This window comes from Mustelus asterias, chromosome 14, assembly GCF_964213995.1.
Source record: "Mustelus asterias chromosome 14, sMusAst1.hap1.1, whole genome shotgun sequence".
In the NCBI taxonomy this organism is placed as follows: Eukaryota; Metazoa; Chordata; class Chondrichthyes; order Carcharhiniformes; family Triakidae; genus Mustelus; species Mustelus asterias.
In genome coordinates, this window is record NC_135814.1 from 39,201,790 (window position 1) to 39,224,540 (window position 22,751).

The window sequence follows — 22,751 nt, forward strand, 5'->3', positions numbered from 1 at the left end:
CCCTGCTGAGGAACAGAATTTCCGGCAGCTTTGAGCTGTACGAAGTTCATTTACTTTCAACCAATTTCAAAACAAGTTGGGGAGAAAAACAGAGTTGGACAAAACCTCAGTTTTCAAGCACTTGAAGGTACAACTTTTGCTGCACATTAGCATTCAGTGTCTGCACAAACTATTTAAAAATAGGATTAACTATTTATTGCATGAATACTAAAGGAGAAACAAGTTAAAGCTTGCCTGCTATAATCCTTCCTTGTTTGTTTTTAAATTGTGGCCATCTTGTACAATTTAGGCACTGTGTATGATGTTCCACTACTAGAAATACTTTTAAGGAGGTATTTTCTAATAGGAGTATAGTTGCGGTGCAGTTGAAAGCAAATACATTGCAAACATTGGATGGTATTGTATGTTCTTCCCCATGGCGAACTTTGAGAGAAAAGGCACTCAATTGGGTGAGGTGATGGCAATTAAGAGAATGCCACCACCTTCCTTCCTCCTGCCCGAATAAGCATGTGACAGGAAGACCCATGAACGGCCGTCCTGTCCCGCTGTCAACTGGGCAGGCAATTAATTCTGCTGTTGCTATTGGTATTACTTTTACAGGGAATCGTGAGACCATATCTGGAGTACTGTGTGCAGTATTGATCACTTTATTTCAGGACTTGGATTTAAGCATTGGAAGCAGTTCGCAGAAGGTTTACTAGACAAATACCAGGAATGAGTGAGCAGCCTTACGAAGAAAATTTGGACAGGCCAGGCTTGTATCTGCTGGAATTTGGAAGAGCAAAAAGTGACTTGACCTTTTTTTTCTTCATTCGTGGGACATGGGCACTGCTGGCTGGCCAGCATTTATTGCCCATCCCTAGTTGCCCTTGAGAAGGTGGTGGTGAGCTGCCTTCTTGAATCACTGCAGACCATGTTCTGTGGGTTGACCCACAATGCCATTAGGGAGGGAATTCCAAGACTTGATCCAGCGACTGCGAAGAAAGGGCAATATATTTCCAAATCAGGATGGGGAGGGTAACTTGCAGGTGGAGATGGTGCCATGTATCTGCTGCCCTTGTCTTTCGAGATGAAAGTGGCTGTGGGTTTGGAAGGTGCGGTCTAAGGAACTTTGGTGAATTGCTGTAGTGCATCTTGTAGATAGTACACACTGCTGCTATTGATCGTCGGTGGTGGAGGGAGTGGATGTTTGTGGATGTGGTGCCAATCAATTGGGCTGCTTTGTTCTGGATGGTGTCAAGCTTCCTGAGTGTTGTTGGAGCTGCACCCATCAAGGCAAGTGGAGAGTATTCCATCACAATCCTGACTTGAGCCTTGTTGGATAGGCTTTGGGGAGTCAGGAGGTGAGTTACTTACTGCGGTATTCCTAGTCTCTGACCTGCTTTTGTAGCCACTGTGTTTATGTGATGAGTCCAGTTGAGTTTCTGGTCAATGGTAACCCCAAGGACAGTGGGGGTTTCGGTGACAGTAACACCATTGAATGATGGTCATTGCCTGGCATTTGTGTGGCGCGAATGTTACTTGCCACTTGTCGGCCCAAGCCTGGATATTGTCCAGATCTTGTTGCATTTGAACATGAACTGCTTCAGTGTCTGAGGAGTCACGAGTGGTGCTGAACATTGTGCAATCATCAGCGAACATCCTCACTTCTGACCTTATGACAGAGGAAAGGTCATTGATGAGGCAGCTGAAGATTGTTGGGCCTAGAACACTACCCTGAAGGACTCCTGCAGAGATGTCCTGGAGCTGAGATGACTGATCCTCCACAACCGCAATCATCTTCCTATGTATCAGGTATAACTCCAACCAGCGGAGAGTTTGCCCTCTGATACCCATTGATTCCAGTTTCGCTAGGGTTCCTTGATGCCACACTCGGTCGAATGCAGCCTTGATGTTAAAGGCTGTCACTCTCACTTCACCTCTGGAATTCAGCTCTTTCGTCCATGTTTGAACCAAGGCTGTAATGAGGTCAGGAGCTGAGTGACCCTGGTGAAACCCAAACTGGGTATCACTGAGCAGGTTATTGCTGAGCAGGTGCTGCTTGATAGCGCTGTTGATGACCCCTTCCATCACTTTACTGATGATCGAGAGTAGATTGATTGGACGGTGATTGGCCGGATTGGATTTGTCCTGCTTTTTGTGTACAGGACATACCTGGGCAATTTTTCACATTGTTGGATAGATGCCAGTGTTGTAACTGTACTGGAAGAGCTTGGCTAGGGGAGCGGCAAGTTCTGGAGCAGAAGTTTTCGGTACTATTGCCAAAATGTTATCAGGGCCCATTGCCTTTGCAGTATCCAGTGCTTCCAAGCATTTCTTGATATCACATGGAGTGAATCATATTGGCTGGAGACTGGCATTTGAGATGCTGGGGACCACTCGAGGAGGCCGAGACGGATCATCTACTCGGCACTTTTGGCTGAAGATTGCTGCGAATGCTTCAGCCTTATCTTTTGCACTGATGTGCTGGGCTCCTCCATCATTGAGGATAGGGATATTTGTGGAGCCTCTTCCTCTAGTGAGTTGTTTAATTGTCCACCACCATTCATGATTGGATGTGGAAGGACTGCAGAGCTTAGACCTGCTCTGTTGGATGTGGGATCGCTTAGCTCTGTCTATCACTTGCTGTTTTTGCTGTTTGGCTTGCAAGTAGTCCTGTTTGGTAACTTCACCAGTTTGACACTTCATTCTTAGGTATGCCTGGTGCTGCTCCTGGCATGCCCACCTGCATTCTCCATTGAACCAGGATTGATCCCCTGACTTGATGGTAATGGACTAAAACATAAAAGATCTTGAGTGTTCTTGACTGGATAGACGTAGAACTAACGGCTCGTCCATTTAAAATAGAGATTAGGTGTGATGATACTGTGCTTTTAAGAAATGTTTTTGTATCATGTTTCTTGGTATGTTTAAAATTCAGCTCTGGTTTACTTGGTGTCAATCTGTCTGCAAACCAGGCAGCTCTATGCTGAGAATGCAGGAGAATAATTGATCCTAGATAATAGGGCATTTGTTTTAACCTCAACAAATGCAGTTTTATTTATTTTTGGGTTTTCCCCTGGGGTTTCAGAGTAGGGTTTAATTAGGTTGATTGACAAGAGAGAGTCATGTGAATAGGTGGAGTTAAGCTCACAGGGAAAAGCAGGCAGTTTCTGCTTGAGTCTGAGAGGAGCAAGAGGTGTTTTTCTCTCTTTCCGTCTCTGGAGGCTGCTGTTTGAGTGTTAGAAGACAGGTGTCTCTCTGTATCTCACCAGGGGTGTTTAAAGGCTCCACGACTGTTAACAAGTAAAAAAGCATGTAAGTCTGTGTTATTTGCTAATTGATTTTGAAGAGGAATGTAAGGAACATTGCTTAACTTGGAACTAATCTGAGAAACCCCTCCCCCACAATCCTCGCTCTGAGAAACGCCTCCCCCACAATCTTCGCTCTGAGAAACCCCTCCCCCACAATCCCCACTCTGAGAATCCTTTCCCCCACAATCCCCACTCTGAGAAACCCTTTCTGGCCTGGGTTGCTCTGAGACCCTGGGCCTCTGGTGGCAGTGATTCCAGCAGCAGTTACCATCTCCCCAATGGCACTGTTGAGCAAATGAGCTGTGAGTCTCTGATGGGCTGGCAGCTCTCAGCGTGCAGGACTTGCTGCTTTTGTGATCCTGATGGTGAACTCGCAATTGTCATTGGTACACAATATTGGCAAAGCTTCCCGGATGAGGCTTTGAGGACCTCTTGCTGACTCTCCAGTTGGCAGCTGAGTCTCCTTTCATCTATTAACCTCCCAACCCCCACTGGGTGCATTTCTCCCAGATTTTCTGACTTCCCCCCTGTTTCAATAATGTTCAGCATTCCGAGTGTCGCTTGGGTCATATGCTGGCCATGTAGAGATCTGTGGTGTGGGTGGAAGGAGAGAGAGAAATCATGAACCTGTGGCCTCTGGTTGCTGAGCCTCCTCACAATAGCAACAGTTTCTCCATATTTGTTTTATTTAAAGCATCACAGTCATCGAATGCCTCCACTCCGTTTCCTGTGGTGTTCCTCAGGACTCAGTACTAGGGTCCCTTGCTTTTTGTGATATATAATAATGATTTGGAAATTTGCAGACAACACATAAATTGGCCGTGTGGTTGATATTGAGGAGGGAAGCTGTAGACCGTTGGAGGATAATCAATGGACTGGTCAGATGGGCAAAACCGTGGCAAACAGAATTCAACCTGGAGAAGTGTGAGGTGATCTATTTGAGGAGGTAAAATAAGGCCTCAATAATCCACAATTAATGGGAGAATGCTGTGAGGTATAAAGGAAGCAAGGGAACCCGGAATGAATGTCCATGAATCCCGAAGCAGAAAGTTGTGTGTTTATTATTTACAACCCAAAACAGGTCGAACCTCCTTGTGGTGCTGCTCCCCTCATACATCAGTCCCGCCATCCCTGGAATTAGCCTGGTAAACTTTATTGCACTCCCTCAAGGGCAAGAACATCCTTCCTCAGAAAAGGAGACCAAAACTGCACACAATATTCTAAATGTGGCCTCACCAAGGCCCTGTATAGTTGCAACAACACATCCCTGCTCCTGTACTCGAAACCTCTCACGATTAAGGCCAACATACCATTTGCCTTCTTTACCGCCTGCTGCACATGCATGCTTACCTTCAGTGACTGGTGCACAAGGACACCCAGGTTCCGCTGCACACTCCCCTCTCCCAATTTACAGCCATTACAGGTAGTAATCTGCCTTCTTGATTTGCTTCCAAAGTGAATAACCTCACATTTATCCAAACTATACTGCATCTGCCATTGATTTGCCCATTCACCCAACCTGTCCAGATCATGCTGAAGGATTTCTGTTTCCTCGTCACAGTTCACCCTCCCACCCAACTTGGTATTATCTGCAAACTTTGAGATGTTACATTTTGTTCCCTCATCCAAATCATTAATATATATTGTGAATAGCTAGGGTCCCAGCACCGATCCCTGTGGCACCCCACTAGTTACTGCCTGCCAATTTGAAAAGGCCCCACTAATTCCTACTCTTTGGTTCCTCTCTGCCAACTAGTTTTCTATCCATTGTAAGACACTTCCCCCAATCCCATGCGCTTTAATCTTGCATGATAATCTTTTATGTGGGACTTTGTCAAACGCTTTCTGAAAGTCCAAATATACCACATTGACTGGCTCCCCCTTGTCAACCCAACTAGCTACATCTTCAAAGAATTCCGACAGATTTGTCAAGCATGATTTCCCCTTCATAAATCCATGCTGACTCTGTCTGATCCTGCCACTGCTTTCTAAATGCTCTGCTATAAAGTCCTTGATAATGGATTCAAGAATTTTCCCCACTACCGATGTTAAGCTTACTGGTCTATAATTCCCTGTTTTCTCTTTACCTCCCTTTTTGAATATTGGAGTGACATTCGCTACCCTCCAATCTGCAGGGACTGTTCCAGAATCTATAGAATCCTGGAAGATAACCACCAATGCACCCACTATTTCTGGAGCCACTTCCTTAAGTACTCTGGGTTGTAGATTATCAGGCCCTGGGGATTTATCTGCATTCAATCATTTCAATTTTCCCAGCACCATTTCTTTAATAATATTGATCTCCCTCAGTTCTTGCCTCTCACTAAATCTTGCATTCTCCAAATTTCTGGAATTTGATTTGTGTCCTCTTTTGTGAAGACAGAACCGAAGTATGTATTCAGTTGCTCAGCCATTTCTTTGTCCCCTATTATATATTCCCCCATTTCTGTCTGTAGAGGACCTGCATTTGTCTTCACCAACCTCTTTCTCTTCACGTATCTATAGAAACTCTTAGTGTCAGTCTTTATGTTCCCTGCAAGCTTATTTTTGTACTGTATTATCCCCTTCTTAATCAATCCCTTGGTCCTTCTTTGCTGAATTCTAAACTGCTCCCAATCCTCAGACCTATTATTTTTCTTGGACAATCTGTATGCCTCTTCCTTGGATCGGATACTATCTCTAATTTCCTTTGTAAGCCATGGATTTGCCCTCTTACCCATTTTGCTTTTGTGCCAGACAGGAATAAACAGTTGTTGCAGTTCCCCCATGCGTTCTTGAATGTTTGTCATTGCCTATCCGCTGTTATCCCTTTAAATAAATCTCCCCAATCTATCAAGGCCAACTCACGCCTCTTATCTTCATAGTTTCCTTTATTAAGATTCAGTACCCTAGTCTCCGAATCAACTGCTTCAATCTCCAGCTTGATAAAAAGAGGTCTTGCACAGCTAGATTGGCAATCATTCCCTTCACATTACATTTGTCTTCACCAACCTTTTTTTTCTTCACGTATCTATAGAAACCCTTAGGGCCCGATTCTCCCAAAAAAATTCCAAGTGCTGAATTGGCGAGAAAAATGGTGTAATTCATGATTGTTTTCTCAGTGGTGTTCAGACTCGAATCTCCCACAATCTGTGCACTGCAGAGGTCACAATTGTGTATCTCATTAAAAGCTCGGGGGGCGGGGCCTATTCACGCCGGAGTTTGACAGTTGCAGAACTCTGAACATGCGCAGTGGCCCCTAAATGTCAGACTGCGGTTTGCTGGTCATCTCGATCACTGGTCAGCTCAATCGCTGGCCAGCCTGGGACCCCTGCACTGCTGCCTCTCAAGCACCCCCCCCCCCCCCCCCCCGCCCTGCCACGGCCCAATTGTGGCCCACACACGTATTCCTGGGCCAGTCCCGACCACCCCCACCCCCCCATTCTGGAGCACCGCAACCTCCCACCCCCGCCCTCCCTACGCACCCCCCCAGCAGAGCCTCCCCCCCCTCCCGCCCACTGCCCCATCCATGGGAGGTAGACACCCCCCCTCCCCCCCGGGGAGAGGCAGAGCACCCCCTCAGCCCGCCCCGATCGCTGGCCTTCCTCCAGCACCTACCGATCGTATCTGCAGAGTAGCAGCAGGAACCCCCAACCCCACCAACTGCCCACAATAGGCTCCATCCTCTTGGCACTGCTCGATGCCCGGTGGGCAGTGCCAAGGTGCCCCTGGGCATGGGCATTTTGCCCCTTGCGTTGTGCCAGGGGGCACAGGCTGGCACTGCCAGGTGCCCATGCCCAGGGGACACCCCCCCCCCACTGCCCAAAACCCTGGGGGGCCCTGATTGCCCCCTTTCACTCCAGCGGGGTCTCCCGCTAGTTCCTCGCAAGTGGGGAGCTACACTAAACCCCGCCGGAGTGAAATACTCCCACGGAGTGGAAGATTATATTGGGCCCGGAGAATTCCGTGCCAGGCTCGATAATGACATTAAAATACATGAAAAACAGATTTAAATCACTGACCTGTCTTCCCGCCAGTTTCCAGCATGGTCCCGACTGCGCCTGCTCTCTGGCTGTGGGAATCCTGCAAAATAGCCAACACGTGCATCTCACAACCCAATGTGCCAAATAACGTGCGGGTTGGGATGGAAGAATCGGACCCTTGGTATCAGTCTTTATGTTCCCTGCAAGCTTACTTTCGTACTGTATTTTCCCCATCTGAATCAATCCCTTGGTCCTTCTTTGCTGAATTTTAAACTGCTCCCAATCCTCAAACCTATTATTTTTGGCCAATCTTCCTTGGATCGGATACTCTCTCCAATTTTGTTTGTAAGCCATGGATTGGCCCTCTCACCCATTTTGCTTTTGTGCCAAACAGGAATAGCCAGTTGCTGCAGTTCCTGCATGCGTTCCTTGAATGTTTGCCATTGTCCATCCACTGTCATCCCTTTAAATAAATCTCCCCAATCTATCAAGGCCAACTCATGCCTCATATCTTCATAGTTTTCTTTATTAAGATTCAGTACCCTAGTCTCCGAATCAACTGCTTCAATCTCCAGCTTGATAAAAAAATTCTATCATGTTATGGTCGCTCATCCCCAAGGGGTCTCGTACAGCTAGATTGGCAATGATTCCCTTCTCATTACACAGTACCTAGTCTAAGATGACCTGCTCTCTAGTTGGTTCCTCCACATATTGGTCAAGAAAACCATCCCGTATACACTCTATGGCATTATGGCTAATTTGATTTGCCCAATCTATGTGCAGATTAAAATCAGTAAGAGTTTTAACAACACCAGGTTAAAGTCCAACAGGTTTATTTGGTAGCAAATACCATAAGCTTTCGGAGCGCTGCTCTTTCGTCAGATGGAGTGGAAATGTGCTCTCAAACAGTGCACAGAGACACAAAATCAAGTTACAGAATACTGATCAGAATGCGAATCCCTACAACCAGTCAGGTCTTAAAGATACAGACAATGTGGGCGGAAGGAGCATGAAGCACAGGTTAAAGAGATGTGTATTGTCTCCAGGCAGGACAGCCTGCAAGTCCAGGAGACAAGCTGTGGGGGTTACTGATAATGTGACATAAATCCAACATCCCGGTTTAGGCCGTCCTCATGTGTGCGGAACTTGGCTATCAGTTTCTGCTCAGCGACTCTGCGCTGTCGTGTGTCATGAAGGTCGCCTTGGAGAACGCTTACCTGAAGATCCGAGGCTGAATGCCCGTGACTGCTGAAGTGCTCCCCCACAGGAAGAGAAGAGTCTTGCCTGGTGATTGTCAGGCGGTGTTCATTCATCCGTTGTCGTAGCGTCTGCATGGTTTCCCCAATGTACCATGCCTCAGGACATCCTTTCCTGCAGCGTATCAGGTAGACAACGTTGGCTGAGTTGCAAGAGTAGGTACCGTGTACCTGGTAGATGGTGTTCTCACGTGAGATGATGGCATCCGTGTCGATGATCCAGCACGTCTTGCAGAGGTTGCTGTGGCAGGGTTGTGTGGTGTCGTGGTCACTGTTCTCCTGAAGGCTGGGTAGTTTGCTGCGGACAATGGTCTGTTTGAGGTTGCGCGGTTGTTTGAAGGCAAGAAGTGGGGGTGTGGGGATGGCCTTGGTGAGATGTTCATAGACGAATATCATTTTGTGTAGAGTGTTAGAACATAGAACAGTACAGCACAGAACAGGCCCTTCGGCCCACGATGTTGTGCCGAGCTTTATCTGAAACCAAGATCAAGCTATCCCACTCCCTATCATCCTGGTGTGCTCCATGAGCCTATCCAATAACCGCTTAAGTGTTCCTAAAACAGACTTATTCCGGGGTTGATGGGACTGCCTTGAGTCGACAGGTTGGGCTAGCTGGGCCTGTATTCTTCGGTGCTCCGGTTTCCTCCCACAGTCCAAAGATGTGCGGGTTAGGTTGATTGGCCATGCTAAATTGACTGTAGTGTCAGGGGGATTAGCAGGGTAAATGTGTGGGGTTATGGGGTTACGGGAATAGGGCCTGGGTGGGATTGTGGTCGGTGTAGACTCAATGAGCCAAATGGCCTCCTTCTGCACTGTAGGGATTCTATGAGAAGTAATCTCATTTATACCTACAAAATACTTAAAGGGATAGAAATGGTGGATGCAGGTAAGATGTTTCTCTTGGTTGGGGTCGAGAACCAAAGGGCACAATTTCAAAATTAGGGGGATGTCACATGGGGCTGAGATGAGGAGAAATTTCTTTACATGGAGGGTTGTGAATCTTTGGAATTCTCTACCCCAGAGGGCAATGGAAGCTCAGTTGCTGTGTATGTTTAAAACGGAGATTGATAGATTTCCGATTAATAGTAATGTAAAGGCTTATGGGGATGGTGGGTGTAAAAGTGTCCAATCAGCCATGATCCTATGGCAGAGTAGGCTTGAAGGGCTGAATGGCCTACTGCTATTCCTATGTTCCTAGACTTCCAAAGAAATCTATCAAATTCTCTTTACACTCCAGTTGTGGTTCCCATGCAGTAGTTGAATCCCTTGAACCAACTACATAGTGACTTCATAAAAGCGGAATACTTTCTGGAATATAAATAACATATTAAAAATGCTTTCCTTTGTTTTTCCACAGGTCGGAAATGCTTCAATACCTGTTTGTTGGTGTGCTACTTTATGTCCTCTACTACCGCTACAGAGACAGTAAGCGCATAAAGAATGTATCTGACAAGTATGTGTACATCACCGGCTGTGACTCTGGATTTGGCAATCTCCTGGCCAAGCACCTGGATCAACAGGGATTCCACGTTCTAGCCGCCTGCTTTACCGAGAAGGGGGCTGAAGAACTGAAAAATTGCGCATCATCAAGACTCAAAACACTCCAGCTTGATGTTGCTAACTCTGAAAGCATCAATAAAGCTGCAGAGTTTGTAAAATCAGAGGTTAAAGGAAAAGGTAAACTAAAGATTTTATTACCTCTGCCATATAGAAAATATCATTTGATTGATCACAGTATGGATTTGTAAACTAGGTTGCCAAGTAATGATAATCTCTGCAGTCTAAAAAAAGTAATGTATCAAAGTTCTTTGAGAATTTTAATTATGCAATAAGCTGGTCTATAAAGAAATACCTTTCTTCAGTTTTCTAAAGTATATTAAAAACCAAAACAGTGATATTTTAGATATTTAAACATGATTATAGGTAATTCAAGTATGGAAAATTAGCTTCCATTTACTTCATGCCCACCTATAGATACGTGATCCCAACGATTAATTCAGAAGCCAATTTGAACACTGCAAGGTTCCACAAACAGCAATAATATAAATGACAAGATAATGGGGGCGATTCTCCCAAAAACGTTCTAAGTGCTGAATTGGCGGGAAAAATGGTGTAAATCACAATTGTCATTAAAAGCTCGGGAAGGCGTGGTCTATTCACGCCGGAGTCTGACAGTTCCAGGCCTCTGCGCATGCACAGTGGCCCCGATCTGTCAGCCTGCAGTTTGCTGGCCAGCCCAGGACCCTCACAATGTTGCCCCTCCAGCGCCCCCCCACGGCTCAATCGCGGCCCCCACAAGCATTCCCGGCCAGGCCTGACCCCCCCGCCGTCCCGGAGTGCCCCGATCTCCAGCACTCCCCCCAGCAGTGGTAATCCCCCTCCCCCCCCACCACGACAGACACCCCCCACCACGGCAGACACCCCCATGGGAGGCAGGGCCCCCTGGGAGGCAAAGCCTCCCGGCAGACCACTTCCACAGTCCACAGGTGGGGAGCTACTCGAAACCCCGCTGGAGTGAAATGCTCCTGACAGGGTGGGAGACGTGATTGGGCCTGGAGAACTCCGTGCCGGGCCTGATAATGACATTTAAATTACATTACAAACAGATTAAAATCATTTACCTGGTCTTCCCGCCGGTTTCCAGCGTGGTCTCGACTGCGCCTGCTCTCTGGCGGTGGGAGACGCGCATGTGTTGGGAATGCATGCACGAATCCCGCAAAATGGCCGACACGCGCATCTCCCAGCCCAACGTGCTAAAAATTAACACATCGCGATGGGAGAATTGGACCCAATCAGTCTGAAAGCTGGCTGAAAAACTTGGAGAACTGCTGCTTATCTTCAAATAGTGCTAGGCGATGTGCCGAGGCAGGTAGTTAAGCCTTAATCTCATCGGTATTCTAACAGTGCTGTCCACTCACAGCCCTGCAAAGAGGTATCAGCTTAAATTATGTACTCAAGTGAGCTTTACAAGGAAAACTAAAAGGCAAGAATATCAGTCAAGTAAATGGAAACATTCCCTTGTAAATTTTTATTCAGTATTATACACATGCCAATACACGTACTTGCACAAACTTCTACAGCAGTTTTGAAGCAGTGACCTCTATCACCGTAGCTAATTTTACATACTTTGTACATACAATTATAGACAGGAGGGGCTTAATTTAAAACAGCACTGAGTTTTCACCTCACTATGCATCTGTAAATAGTTTTTAATTTTTTTTTATTTTGGATTTCATCCTTTTATAAATTGTGGCTTATTTTCCCCAATCTTTCAATTTTTATATGAGGTTTTAGGACCACAGCAAAGTTAAAAATATATCCTTTTGTTTCAAAAATAACTTTCCAGGATTGTGGGGACTGGTTAACAATGCTGGAATCTCTATACCCAGTGGACCAAGTGACTGGCTAACAATTGAAGATCACAAAGTAATGCTGAATGTCAACCTGATTGGACTCATCGAAGTTACACTGAGCGTGCTTCCCCTGATAAAGAGGGCACGAGGAAGAATAGTCAATGTAGCAAGTGTCTTTGGCAAAATCAGCAGTGTGGGTGGATCATACTGCATTTCCAAATTTGGTGTTGAAGCCTTCAACGATGGTCTCAGGTGAGTTAGAAATGAGAAAGTTGTCCATTAATATTAACCATGTCCTAACACTTTCCATTTTATGACTAAATAGCACTGCGTAATGTTTGCTGATTTTATGTTTTACAAAGGTGTTGCTTTGGAGTTTATGTATTTTGTTTATTTATTCATGGGACGTGAATGTTTCTGACAGGGCCAGCATGCTCTTGGGAAGATAGTGGTGAGCCATCATCTTGAAATGCTTCAACAGGCCTGGTTTAAATATAATCCCATCGTACTAGTAGGGAGGAATATTCAAGCCTTTCACCCAGCAGTAATAAAGGAATGGTAATATATTTCTGGGTAAGGATGGTGTGTGACTTGGAGGGAAAGTTGCAGTTAGTGGTGTTCCCATATGTCTTCTACCCTTGCTCTTCTAGATGGCAGAGATCAGTGGTTTGGAAAACGCCGTTGATGCATTGGCAAGTTACCGCATTGAATCTTGTAGATACCATACGCTGTTATGATCTTCCCCATTGGATGTGGTTTAAAAGCCAAACAACATAGTTTTGTTAGAAATGGTCAATAAATCTGCATATATCCTAATTGTGTTTTGTAAAACCAGCTGAATATTTAATTTACTGGAGTTTGCAAATTGTACTTTGCAAAATGTACATTAAAATAAATTGTAAATGGAACTAATGAAGAAAAAAGACTTGTATTTAAAGTATTTTCCTGAGCTTACATCTTGTTTCTTACAGCATTCATTGGAAAGACATTCAACTTCGGGTTGAATTTGACTGGGATGTACGAAAGTTAGCTTCAAAACAGCCAATCTTAAAAAAGGCCGCTCCGCAATGATAACATGTTTCCGGTGGCCAAAGCCAGCAGCGAGTAGGCTTTCCGGCCCTCAGTGGGATGGAGTTCTGCCCTCAAGAGTTGCTGGCCAATCTGACTGGCCAGTCCCAGCAGTCATGATGTGGAGAGGCTGGCGTTGGACTGGGGTAAACACAGTAACAAGTCTCACAACACCAGGTTAAAGTCCAACAGGTTTATTTGGTAGCAAAAGCCACTAGCTTTCGGAGCAGCACTGGTGCTGTTAACCTGGTTTTTGTGAGACTTCTTACTGACCCAGCAGCGCCAGAACTCACTAGCGGATGCAGCTGGTACTGCATGTGTCTAGAATCCCTACGGTGCAGAAGGAGGCCATTCGACCCATCTAGTCTGCATCCACTCAACATCTTACCCAGGCTCGATCCCCGTAATCCCTAATCCACCTTACCTACACAACTGGGACACTAAGGGAAGGAGCAATATAGCAAGGTCAATCCATCTAACCTGCACATCTTTGGACTGTGGGAGGAAACCAGAGCACCCAGAGGAAATCCACACGGACACAGGGAGAATGTGAAAACTCCACACCGACAGTTACAGAATCACAGAATACTACAGTGCAGAAGAGGCCATTTGACCCATTGACTTTGCACCGACGCATGAAAGGCCCTGACCTGCCCACCTAATCCCACTTGCCAGCACTTGGCCCATAGCCTTGAATGTTATGACGTGCCAAGTACTCATCCAGGGACTTTTTAAAGGATGGAATTGAACTCGAGTCCCTGGTGCTGTGAGGCAGCTGTGCTAACCATTGTGCCACCGTGCTGCTCCAGTGGGCCCCAGGAAGAAGAACAATGGACCCCCAACTAAATTAAGTCCTGGGCTTTTAGGACAGGAAGAAATTGAACAACCGAGAAGAAAAAGGGGACTGTGCAAATAGGTTTTGGAGGCACAATTAAAGGCTATGATGTTAGAATGGGGTGCACAAAGGGCATCCCCTAAAGGATGTCTCCCACTTTTTAATGAGTTGAATGAAAAAAATGACCTGCTCAGTCCACCTACCTGCTGATATCAACTATACCCTCTCTATGGAAAACATACCTAGCCCCTGAAGCATGAAAGTTATGATGTGGAGATATTCTTTTTTTCGCCTGATGAAAGTTAAACATTGTGAATCTACAAAATGGCTAAAAGATGTGCTCATGTACAAATTTTCCAGAGCCCATCTGACATATCTAACTCCTAGTATGAACATTTAAATTAGCTGACCCTAGGATTTCTGACTGATTAAGTCCCCTCCAGTTTCATCAGAGTAAGTAAGATCCCACTCCACCAAACTGCACTGGGGACTTAGAATTTGCAATCTTAATGGTGCAATTATCCGGATTCAGTAAAGGCTTTCCTCAACCTTCTCTTAATGCTCCTTTGTAACCCTCCATCAGATTGGCTATACCTTGATACTGTTAAACATTGCTCCAGTAGATGCAGCATAAGTGGATTTATAGTACACGAAGCAGAGCATGGTGTATTACTTATATGTAACTTCTTATCAACAATTCCTACTCTTTTTCTAGTACCTAATCATACCAGTATTGCTCATGCCAGTACGTAGTCACCTTGGTGGTATAAATTAGTGGGCAGAAAATTGGGCGTGAAATCCACAATAATACTTTGTATTTTGAAGGAGCACAGGCTTTCCTCCATCCACACCATGGATTAAAGTGAAACAGGACAACATAAACCCAAACAATAGTAAGATGGTTCAAATCTGTAACAATTCAATGGTTTTATTTTCTTGCTTTACAGGAGGGACTTGAGTCCTTTTGGGGTAAAAGTTCTTTGTATTGAGCCAGGCTTCTTCAAAACAAATATCACCAATTTTGACATAATCACAGAGGACTTAAAAAGACGATGGCTCACGTTACCAGAGGATGTAAAGGAAGACTATGGAGCAGATTACTTAGTCAGAAGTAAGCTTTTCTATGTGTAAAATTACAGATGCATTGAATTCTAATTGTAAAACTTTTGATCCAAACAGAAAATGTTACCTAAATGCTCAATGTTAAATATTTTTCATCCTCTGCTGCATTTTTAAAAATTCATTCCTGGGACATGGGCATCACTGGCTGGCCAGCATTTATTGCCCATCTCTAGTTGCCCTTGGAGAGCAATTGAGAGTCAACCACATTGCTGTGGCTCTGAAGTCATATGTAAGCCAGACCAGATAAGGATGGCAAATTTCCTTCCCTAAAGGACATTAATGAACCAGATGGATTTTTCCAACAATCGACAATGGTTTCATGGTCATCAGTAGATTCTTAATTCCAGATATTTTTTATTGAATTCAAATTCCACCATCTGCCATGGTGGGATTTGAACCCGGGTCCACGGAACATTAGCTGAGTTTCTGGATTAATAGTCTAGCGATAATACCATTAGTCCATTGCCTATATAAAATGGATGTTTTAGAACCAATTAGAAAATGCAAAACATATTTTAGATTGAAGTTTGTAATTGTCCACAAAAGGTATTTTTTTCCATTTAAGTTGGAACAGACATAGTACCACATCCTGCTTTGATAGGGATTATTTCCAATAAGTTTGTAAACTAACTTTTGCAATCATTTTATGGTGTGTTACTACTGAAAAATGCAACATTCTACTTCAAGTACCCGGTTTTTGTATGCACTGCATAAGACCATAACTTCCTCAGAATGGCAATGTGTTTCAGGTAGCCATTTTGTACCCACTTATCTGCACTAAATCTCTTCAGTGCCTGTCTCGCAGTCCTTCCTGACTCAGGTCGGGGGAGGTTCAGGCAGTGCAGTAGGTCCCTGGGTCCAGCTTCAGAGTCTAAAACTTTTGCAGCAGGCTAGGAAGAAGCTAAGTGTCTAAGGGATGGGATTTGGGTGGTCGGGGCAGGAGTGAGTGGAGGGGGTTGAACATTGGGGAGTTTGGGGAACTGGACATTGGGGGTGTGAGGGGGTAAACACAGTAAGGGGTCTCACAACACCAGGTTAAAGTCCAACAGGCTTATTTGGTAGCAAATGCCAATAGCTTTCGGAGTGCTGCTCCTTCATCAGGTGAGTGGGCCACTTGGGTCGAGGGCAGGTCAGGTTGGGGAGGGGATGTGACCCAGCCTGGTCAGATCAGATGGAGGGATGGGGAATCCTGTGCATGTGTTGGGGGGTGGGGGGCTGGGGGGGGGGGGGGGGGGGGGGTGGGGAGCGGGGGGCTGGGGGGGCGGCGGCTGGTGGGGGGGGCGGGGGAGGCGGCTGGGGTGGCTGGGGGGGGCGGCTGGGGGAGGGTGGGGGGGGGTGGGGGTGGGGGGGGTGGGGGGCGGGGGGGGCGGCTGGGGGGTGTGGGCGTGCTGGGGGGGGAGGCGGGGGGGGTTGGGGGGCAGGCGGGGGGTGGGCGGGCACAGGCGGGCGGGCGGGGGGGTGGGGGGAGGCGGGGGGTGGGGGGGGCGGGGGTGCAGGTTCAGAGAGTAGTGTGTGTGGGAGGAGGGGAAGGTGGGGGGGCGCCTGGGTGGGTTGGGAGCCTCTCGGGAGTCCCATGGGAGTATTTAAAATAATTACACTGAAGTTAGAAGTGGTTTTATTTCTTCTAACTTTTTCAGAGTAACGAGCAGTTTATTACTGGGAGAATCATTCAAAGTTAGCTCTTTAAATCATTTTGTTGGATGATGTGCAGCGTAACTATCCAGGGCAAGTTAGTATTTTTGGACAATTGCCACGTAAAACCCTTAACAGGGAACGTCTAAGAAAGATTCCCTGGTGCATTTTTAGGCTATCTTCCTCCCACCCCCTCCATTTCTGACACTGGAGAGCCAGGGGGTTACGGGACATCTAGGCCGGAATTTTACCGCCCCGCCTGCCACGGGAATCAGACCTGGTGAGGGGCGAACAGTGAAAAGGCCCGTTGGCCTCGGGCAGGATTTTACGGTTTCGGGACAAGCGAGGCCATAGAATCCCTCCCATAGTGTCATGCTTAGAATGCATAGATCTATTCTGCTTTTTATTGGTCAACATTATTGCACTATTATTTTAATTAACATTTTTACTGTTTAAAGTTCACAGATGATTTTAACAAGTATTAATAAACAGAATTTTTGGGGGTGAAATTTTGCACAGGGGTGGTGCACCCGCTCCCTCTTAAAAGTTAGGAGTGAGCCTGTCTCTGCATGGACAGACAAGACCATAAGACCTCAACCATGAGCCAATTTTATGGCTGTTGAACTATCAATTGGCTCAAGGCAGGACTTCCACCCCAACCGAGAGGACTGGCAGATCTCAAGGTCCAGCAGTGCCACTGTGATCTATAAGATCCTTGCAGAGGCAAATTGGCCACAGGTAATGTCATCCCACCATGTCACATGATTTTGTGCCTACACCTCCCCTCACCACAACTGCCAGTCTGTTCATGCCTGAGTAGGCAAGTGAATTACCCCTGACAGTGTATTTATTTTCTTTACTGAATTACTTGTTGCCTGTCAGTGGTGGGCAGTTTTGTAGGTTTCCATGCAGCTCCGTATCATTTAAGGTTATTGACACCATCAAAAGACCTCAGACTGGAGTATTCAATATTCAATATCAATGTATTTTGGTGCTTCAAATTCATGTACATATTAAAATAATAGGTAAAAGAATGCACCATAGAAAGCATTCTTTCTGGTTGTATCACAGCTTGGTATGGCTCCTGCTCTGCCCAAGACCGCAAGGAACTACAAAAGGTCGTGAATGAAGCCCATCCATCATGCAAACCAGCCTCCCATCCATTGACACTGTCTACACTTCCCACTGCCTCAGCAAAGCAGCCAGCATAATTAAGAACCTCATGCATCCCGGACATTCTCTCTTCCACCTTCTTCCTTCGGGAAAAAGATACAAAAGTCTGAGGCCACGTACCAACCGACTCAAGAACAGCTTCTTCCTTGCTGCTGTCAAACTTTTGAATGGATTTACCTTGCATTGAGTTGATCTTTCTCTACGCTCTAGCTATGACTGTAACACTACATTCTGCACTCTCTCGTTTCCTTCTCTATGAACGGTATGTTTTGTCTGTAGAGCGCACAAGAAACAATACTTTTCACTGTATGTTAATACATTTGACAATAATAAATCAAATCAAATCAAAAATCAAATCAAATCACATCAAATCATCTGGCCCATTAAGACTGAATCATACCATTGTTAAAAACAGCTGAGGAGGGGCAGAATGGTGTCCCTTTTTTCCCATTCTCTGTTTGACCACAACCAGTTTTCATACAAGGTTATGTTCTTGTCAATTCAATGCCGTGACTGTAAAAAGAACGGATAGGGTTCCTCTCTTATCATACTTATGTCTTGCCTGAATTGTCATGGATAGAGACATTCATTTCTTTTAACATCTATCTGCATTATTTTGCAGTGTTGCCAAAATTTAAGGAACGGGTTCAGCAACTTGCAGACCCAGATTTGATGAAAGTGGTGTGGTGTATGAATCACGCTCTGACATCTGTTCACCCTCGGACTCGCTACTCTGCTGGACTGGATTCAAAACTTTTCTGGATTCCTCTCTCCTACATGCCAACTGTTATCTCCGATTTTGTACTCAGCTGTGACAAAGTTATGCCGGCAAAACATGTTTCATAAGATGCATTTGAGATTTTCTTTCCTAAAAAAAATTGTTGATCTTGAAATATATCAAAATTCAATGTTCTGTATACAAGAAATACTGCTGACCCAACTCTATGCTTTAGCTGATTTTATTCCACAGGCAAATGTTCTATAAATGCCTAGAAATTGTTTACAATGATGTTTTCACCATTCCTGTCAAACTCATAGAAAATGGGCAGCACGTTAGCACTGCTGCCTCACAGTGCCAGGGACCCGGGCTCAATTCCCGGCTTGGGTCTGTGTGGAGTTTACACATTCTCCCCGTGTCTGCATGGGTTTTCTCCGGGTGCTCCGGGGATTGACCTTGCTAAATTGACCCTGAGTGTCAGGGGGACTAGCTAGGGCGGCACGGTAGCACAGTGGTTAGCACTGCTGCTTCACAGCTCCAGGGTCCCGGGTTCGATTCCCGGCTCGGGTCACTGTCTGTGTGGAGTTTGCACATTCTCCTCGTGTTTGCGTGGGTTTCCTCCGGGTGCTCCGGTTTCCTCCCACAGTCCAAAGATGTGCGGGTTAGGTTGATTGGCCAGGTTAAAAATTGCCCCTGAGAGTCCTGAGATGTGTAGGTTAGAGGGATTAGCGGGTAAAATATGTGGGGGTAGGGTTTTCTCCAGGTGCTCCGGTTTCCTCCCACTGTCCAAAGATGTGCAGGTTAGGTGGATTGACCTTGCTAAATTGACCCTGAGTGTCAGGGGGACTAGCTAGGGCGGCACGGTAGCACAGTGGTTAGCACTGCTGCTTCACAGCTCCAGGGTCCCGGGTTCGATTCCCGGCTCGGGTCACTGTCTGTGTGGAGTTTGCACATTCTCCTCGTGTTTGCGTGGGTTTCCTCCGGGTGCTCCGGTTTCCTCCCACAGTCCAAAGATGTGCGGGTTAGGTTGATTGGCCAGGTTAAAAATTGCCCCTTAGATTCCTGAGATGTGTAGGTTAGAGGGATTAGCGGGTAAAATATGTGGGGGTAGGGCCTGGGTGGGATTGTGGTCGGTGCAGACTCGATGGGCCGAATGGCCTCCTTCTGCACTGTAGGGTTTCTATGATTTCTATGATAAATGCTTAGGGTTATGGGGATAGGGCCTGGGTGGGATTGTGGTTGGTGCAGACTTAATGGGCCAAATGGCCTTCTTCTGCACTGTAGGATTCTATGATTCATGCTAAGAACAGTGAGTACTTCCATGGTGGCACTGTTAAAAAAAATAATTAACATCCAGTTCCAATTCATAACCAGAGGCAAAATTACCGAGATTTCCAAGGGAGAATGAAGAATAATTTTCTGATGAGTGCTGGTGGCCACCCTTCACCTTATCATTATGTACCCTATTGCCAAAACAACATCATTAGAGGTTTGCAAACAGCCCTAAAGACCTAATTCATGTCTGAGTTGCTTCACTACTGATATTTATAGCCAATAAATTAAACACTCTTGAAGTCAATCTGCTCTATTTTGGAGGGGGTGGGATCATGTAGAATTGTCTATTATGTAATAGACATGTCCGATATTTGTCACATCAAAACGGAACGAGCATGGGCAGAGGTTATGAGTAAAATTGTTAAACTCAGTGTTGTGTCCAGAAGATTATAAAGTGCCTTATGAAAAGATGAAGTGCTGTTTCTTAAACTTAACACTGAGCTTCAATGGAACAAAGCAAGATCAAAAAAGTGATTGTAGAAGTGGAGCAGAGAACTAAAATGATAGACAACTGGAAACCGAGAGTCTTACTTGTGAACTGAATGGAGATGTCCCACAAAAGAGGCCATTCGGCCCATCGAGTCTGCACCGACCACAATCCCACCCAGGCCCTACCCCCATATCCAACCACTAATCCCTCTAACCTACGCATCTCAGGACACTAAGGGCAATTTTAGCATAGCCAATCAACCTAACCCGCACATCTTTGGACTGTGGGAGGAAACCGGAGTACCCGGATGAAACCCACACAGACACGAGGAGAATGTGCAAGCTCCACACAGACAGTGACCCAAGCCGGGAATCGAACCCAGGTCCCTGGAGCTGTGAAGCAGCAGTGCTAACCACTGTGCTACCGTGCCACCCATGTCCAAGTCATCCACTTGGGTCTCCTCAGTGTGGAGAAGACCAGACCGTGAGCAGTGACTGCAGGATATTTAATTGAAAAGAATGCAAGTAAATCACTATCACCTTCTCCGAATGTGGGAGAAATCATCCACGGGTTTGGAGCTGCGATGAAATGTGGAATGACCAAGGAGCAGTTGGATAGCACAATAGGAATCCACCCAGTCTGTGCAGAGATATTCACCACTCTCTCGGTCACTAAGCAGTATGGATAGAGCGACCAGCAGTCCGGCTGCTAGGTTAAGTCCCTGCTGGTTCAAAGGCTAAATGGCAGGCGTTGTATCTCTTGTATTTGCAGAAGATAATTTATATCAGTCTTGGACATTGAACCCAATACCAATCTGTTTATGTGAGGTTATAATGATACAACTGGAACTACCTTTGTAACTTTATATATTGATTCTGTCAACTAATAATAGCCACTTGCATGTTTTACATTCTATTATTTCTCCAAATTGTCAGAATAAAGAAATATTATTTTATGATCTGAATTCTCTTTGATGTATTTAGCAATGAGAGGTTTACTCATTGAGTCTGAAATAGGTGGGTGGGTTGAGGATGGAGTATTAATGTAATCTGCATCAGTTGATAAAACACAATTTAGATGAACATGATCTGAATGTCTCATACTTCCATAGATGGGAGGCAGTGGAGTAAGTTTCTGTTTTTATCAAGCAGTTCTGTTAAGAGTCTAAGGATTTGTCTGGTGCCCTTTGATTAATTTTTATTGGGTTAGCTAATCCCAGTGTTGTTAACTTCATTGTGCATCAATTACTTTTGCCCCAATTCTTGGAAGAGACAGCAAAACAGAATCAATAAGATCAGTCAGTATGCAATCCATGGTTGTATTACTTTACAATATGAAGGTGATTGTGTAGTGTGAAGGATAACGTATCTGCTGCCAGGCAAGGTGGTGGAGGCGGACACACTGGGAACGTTTAAGACTCATCTAGATAGCCATATGAACGGAGTGGGAATGGAGGGATACAAAAGAATGGTCTAGTTTGGACCAGGGAGCGGCACGGGCTTGGAGGGCTGAAGGGCCTGTTCCTGTGCTGTTTTGTTCTTTGTTCTTTGTTCTAAACCATTATCTGATGGTTTGGTTACAGGGACAAACAAATTCATCACTTTTTTCCATATACATCTGGTAGCAACAGGATGGAGCTGTGAGGATCACGCACACTGTAGGATTCTTCCAAATCCAGGATCCCATTGTTTGCACCCACGTTATCCTTCACACTACACAATCACCTTCATATTGTAAAGACTCTATTAATATACAACCGATAACCATCAGAAAATTGTGGAGCTCTGTGTCTGCATTTCAGATTGTTGCCATGATGTCTATATTCAGTTTTCGATAAGTTTGAGCTGTAGAGCAAGTTGCTTGAAGACAAGAGGACCACAATCCTGTTTATATAGTACCCTTATTTTCAGCATTATGTTGGGGCTTTCGTGTGGGTGCAGGTAGTGTCCATGAGAAGTACACAAAGTAGGCAGACTGTGGCATCAATTAGCGTGTAACACTGACATGATGCTTGTGTTCCCATTCTGAAGCACATCAGTCCAGGTCAAACCCTCCTTTAATTGGACATAACTGACAATGTGTTAGACAGCAGGAAGGACCCACACCAGCACTATATAAAGAGATCATCAACCACTTTGATGTAAAAGTGTTTGGTGGTTTCTGGTTGTTTAAAGTTATTGAAGTCGACAGGGAGTGCAGGTGCCATGTGTTCCTGTTGTCTTTTGTCTCCTGGCACCACCATCATACTAAATGGGATAGATTTTGAACAGATCTAGCAACTCCAGGCTGTGCAGCCACAAGGCATTGTGGGCCATTACAGCACCAGATCTGTACTCAACCATGAGCTTCCCAAATTAACCTACTTTCCACTCTATGATGGGACCCACTATCCTCTGCTATTGGACCACGCAAAATCACCAAACATCCCACTTTTGCGATCTCCAAACCGCCTCCCTACATGACTTCCTGTATCTGCCCTGATCTGCCTCCACAATGTGCAGGTTATGGGAAAGAGAATGGCAGCAAGTCATAATGCTCATTAGGAGAGCCAGTGCAGACACAAGGGGTGAATGG

The 22,751-nt window shown here is 45.6% G+C and overlaps 1 protein-coding gene across 1 annotated transcript; it reads left to right on the forward strand.

Annotated features, from left to right (window-relative positions):
• On the forward strand, positions 1-18,961 carry LOC144503602 (retinol dehydrogenase 7-like). The gene is made up of 5 exons (XM_078228197.1): positions 1-127; positions 9,869-10,188; positions 11,858-12,116; positions 14,715-14,878; positions 18,317-18,961. Exons 2-5 carry the CDS (start codon positions 9,876-9,878, stop codon positions 18,538-18,540), a joined length of 960 nt encoding a protein of 319 aa, XP_078084323.1. The 5' UTR covers positions 1-127; positions 9,869-9,875; the 3' UTR covers positions 18,541-18,961.
• The last annotated feature ends 3,790 nt before the right edge of the window (positions 18,962-22,751 follow it).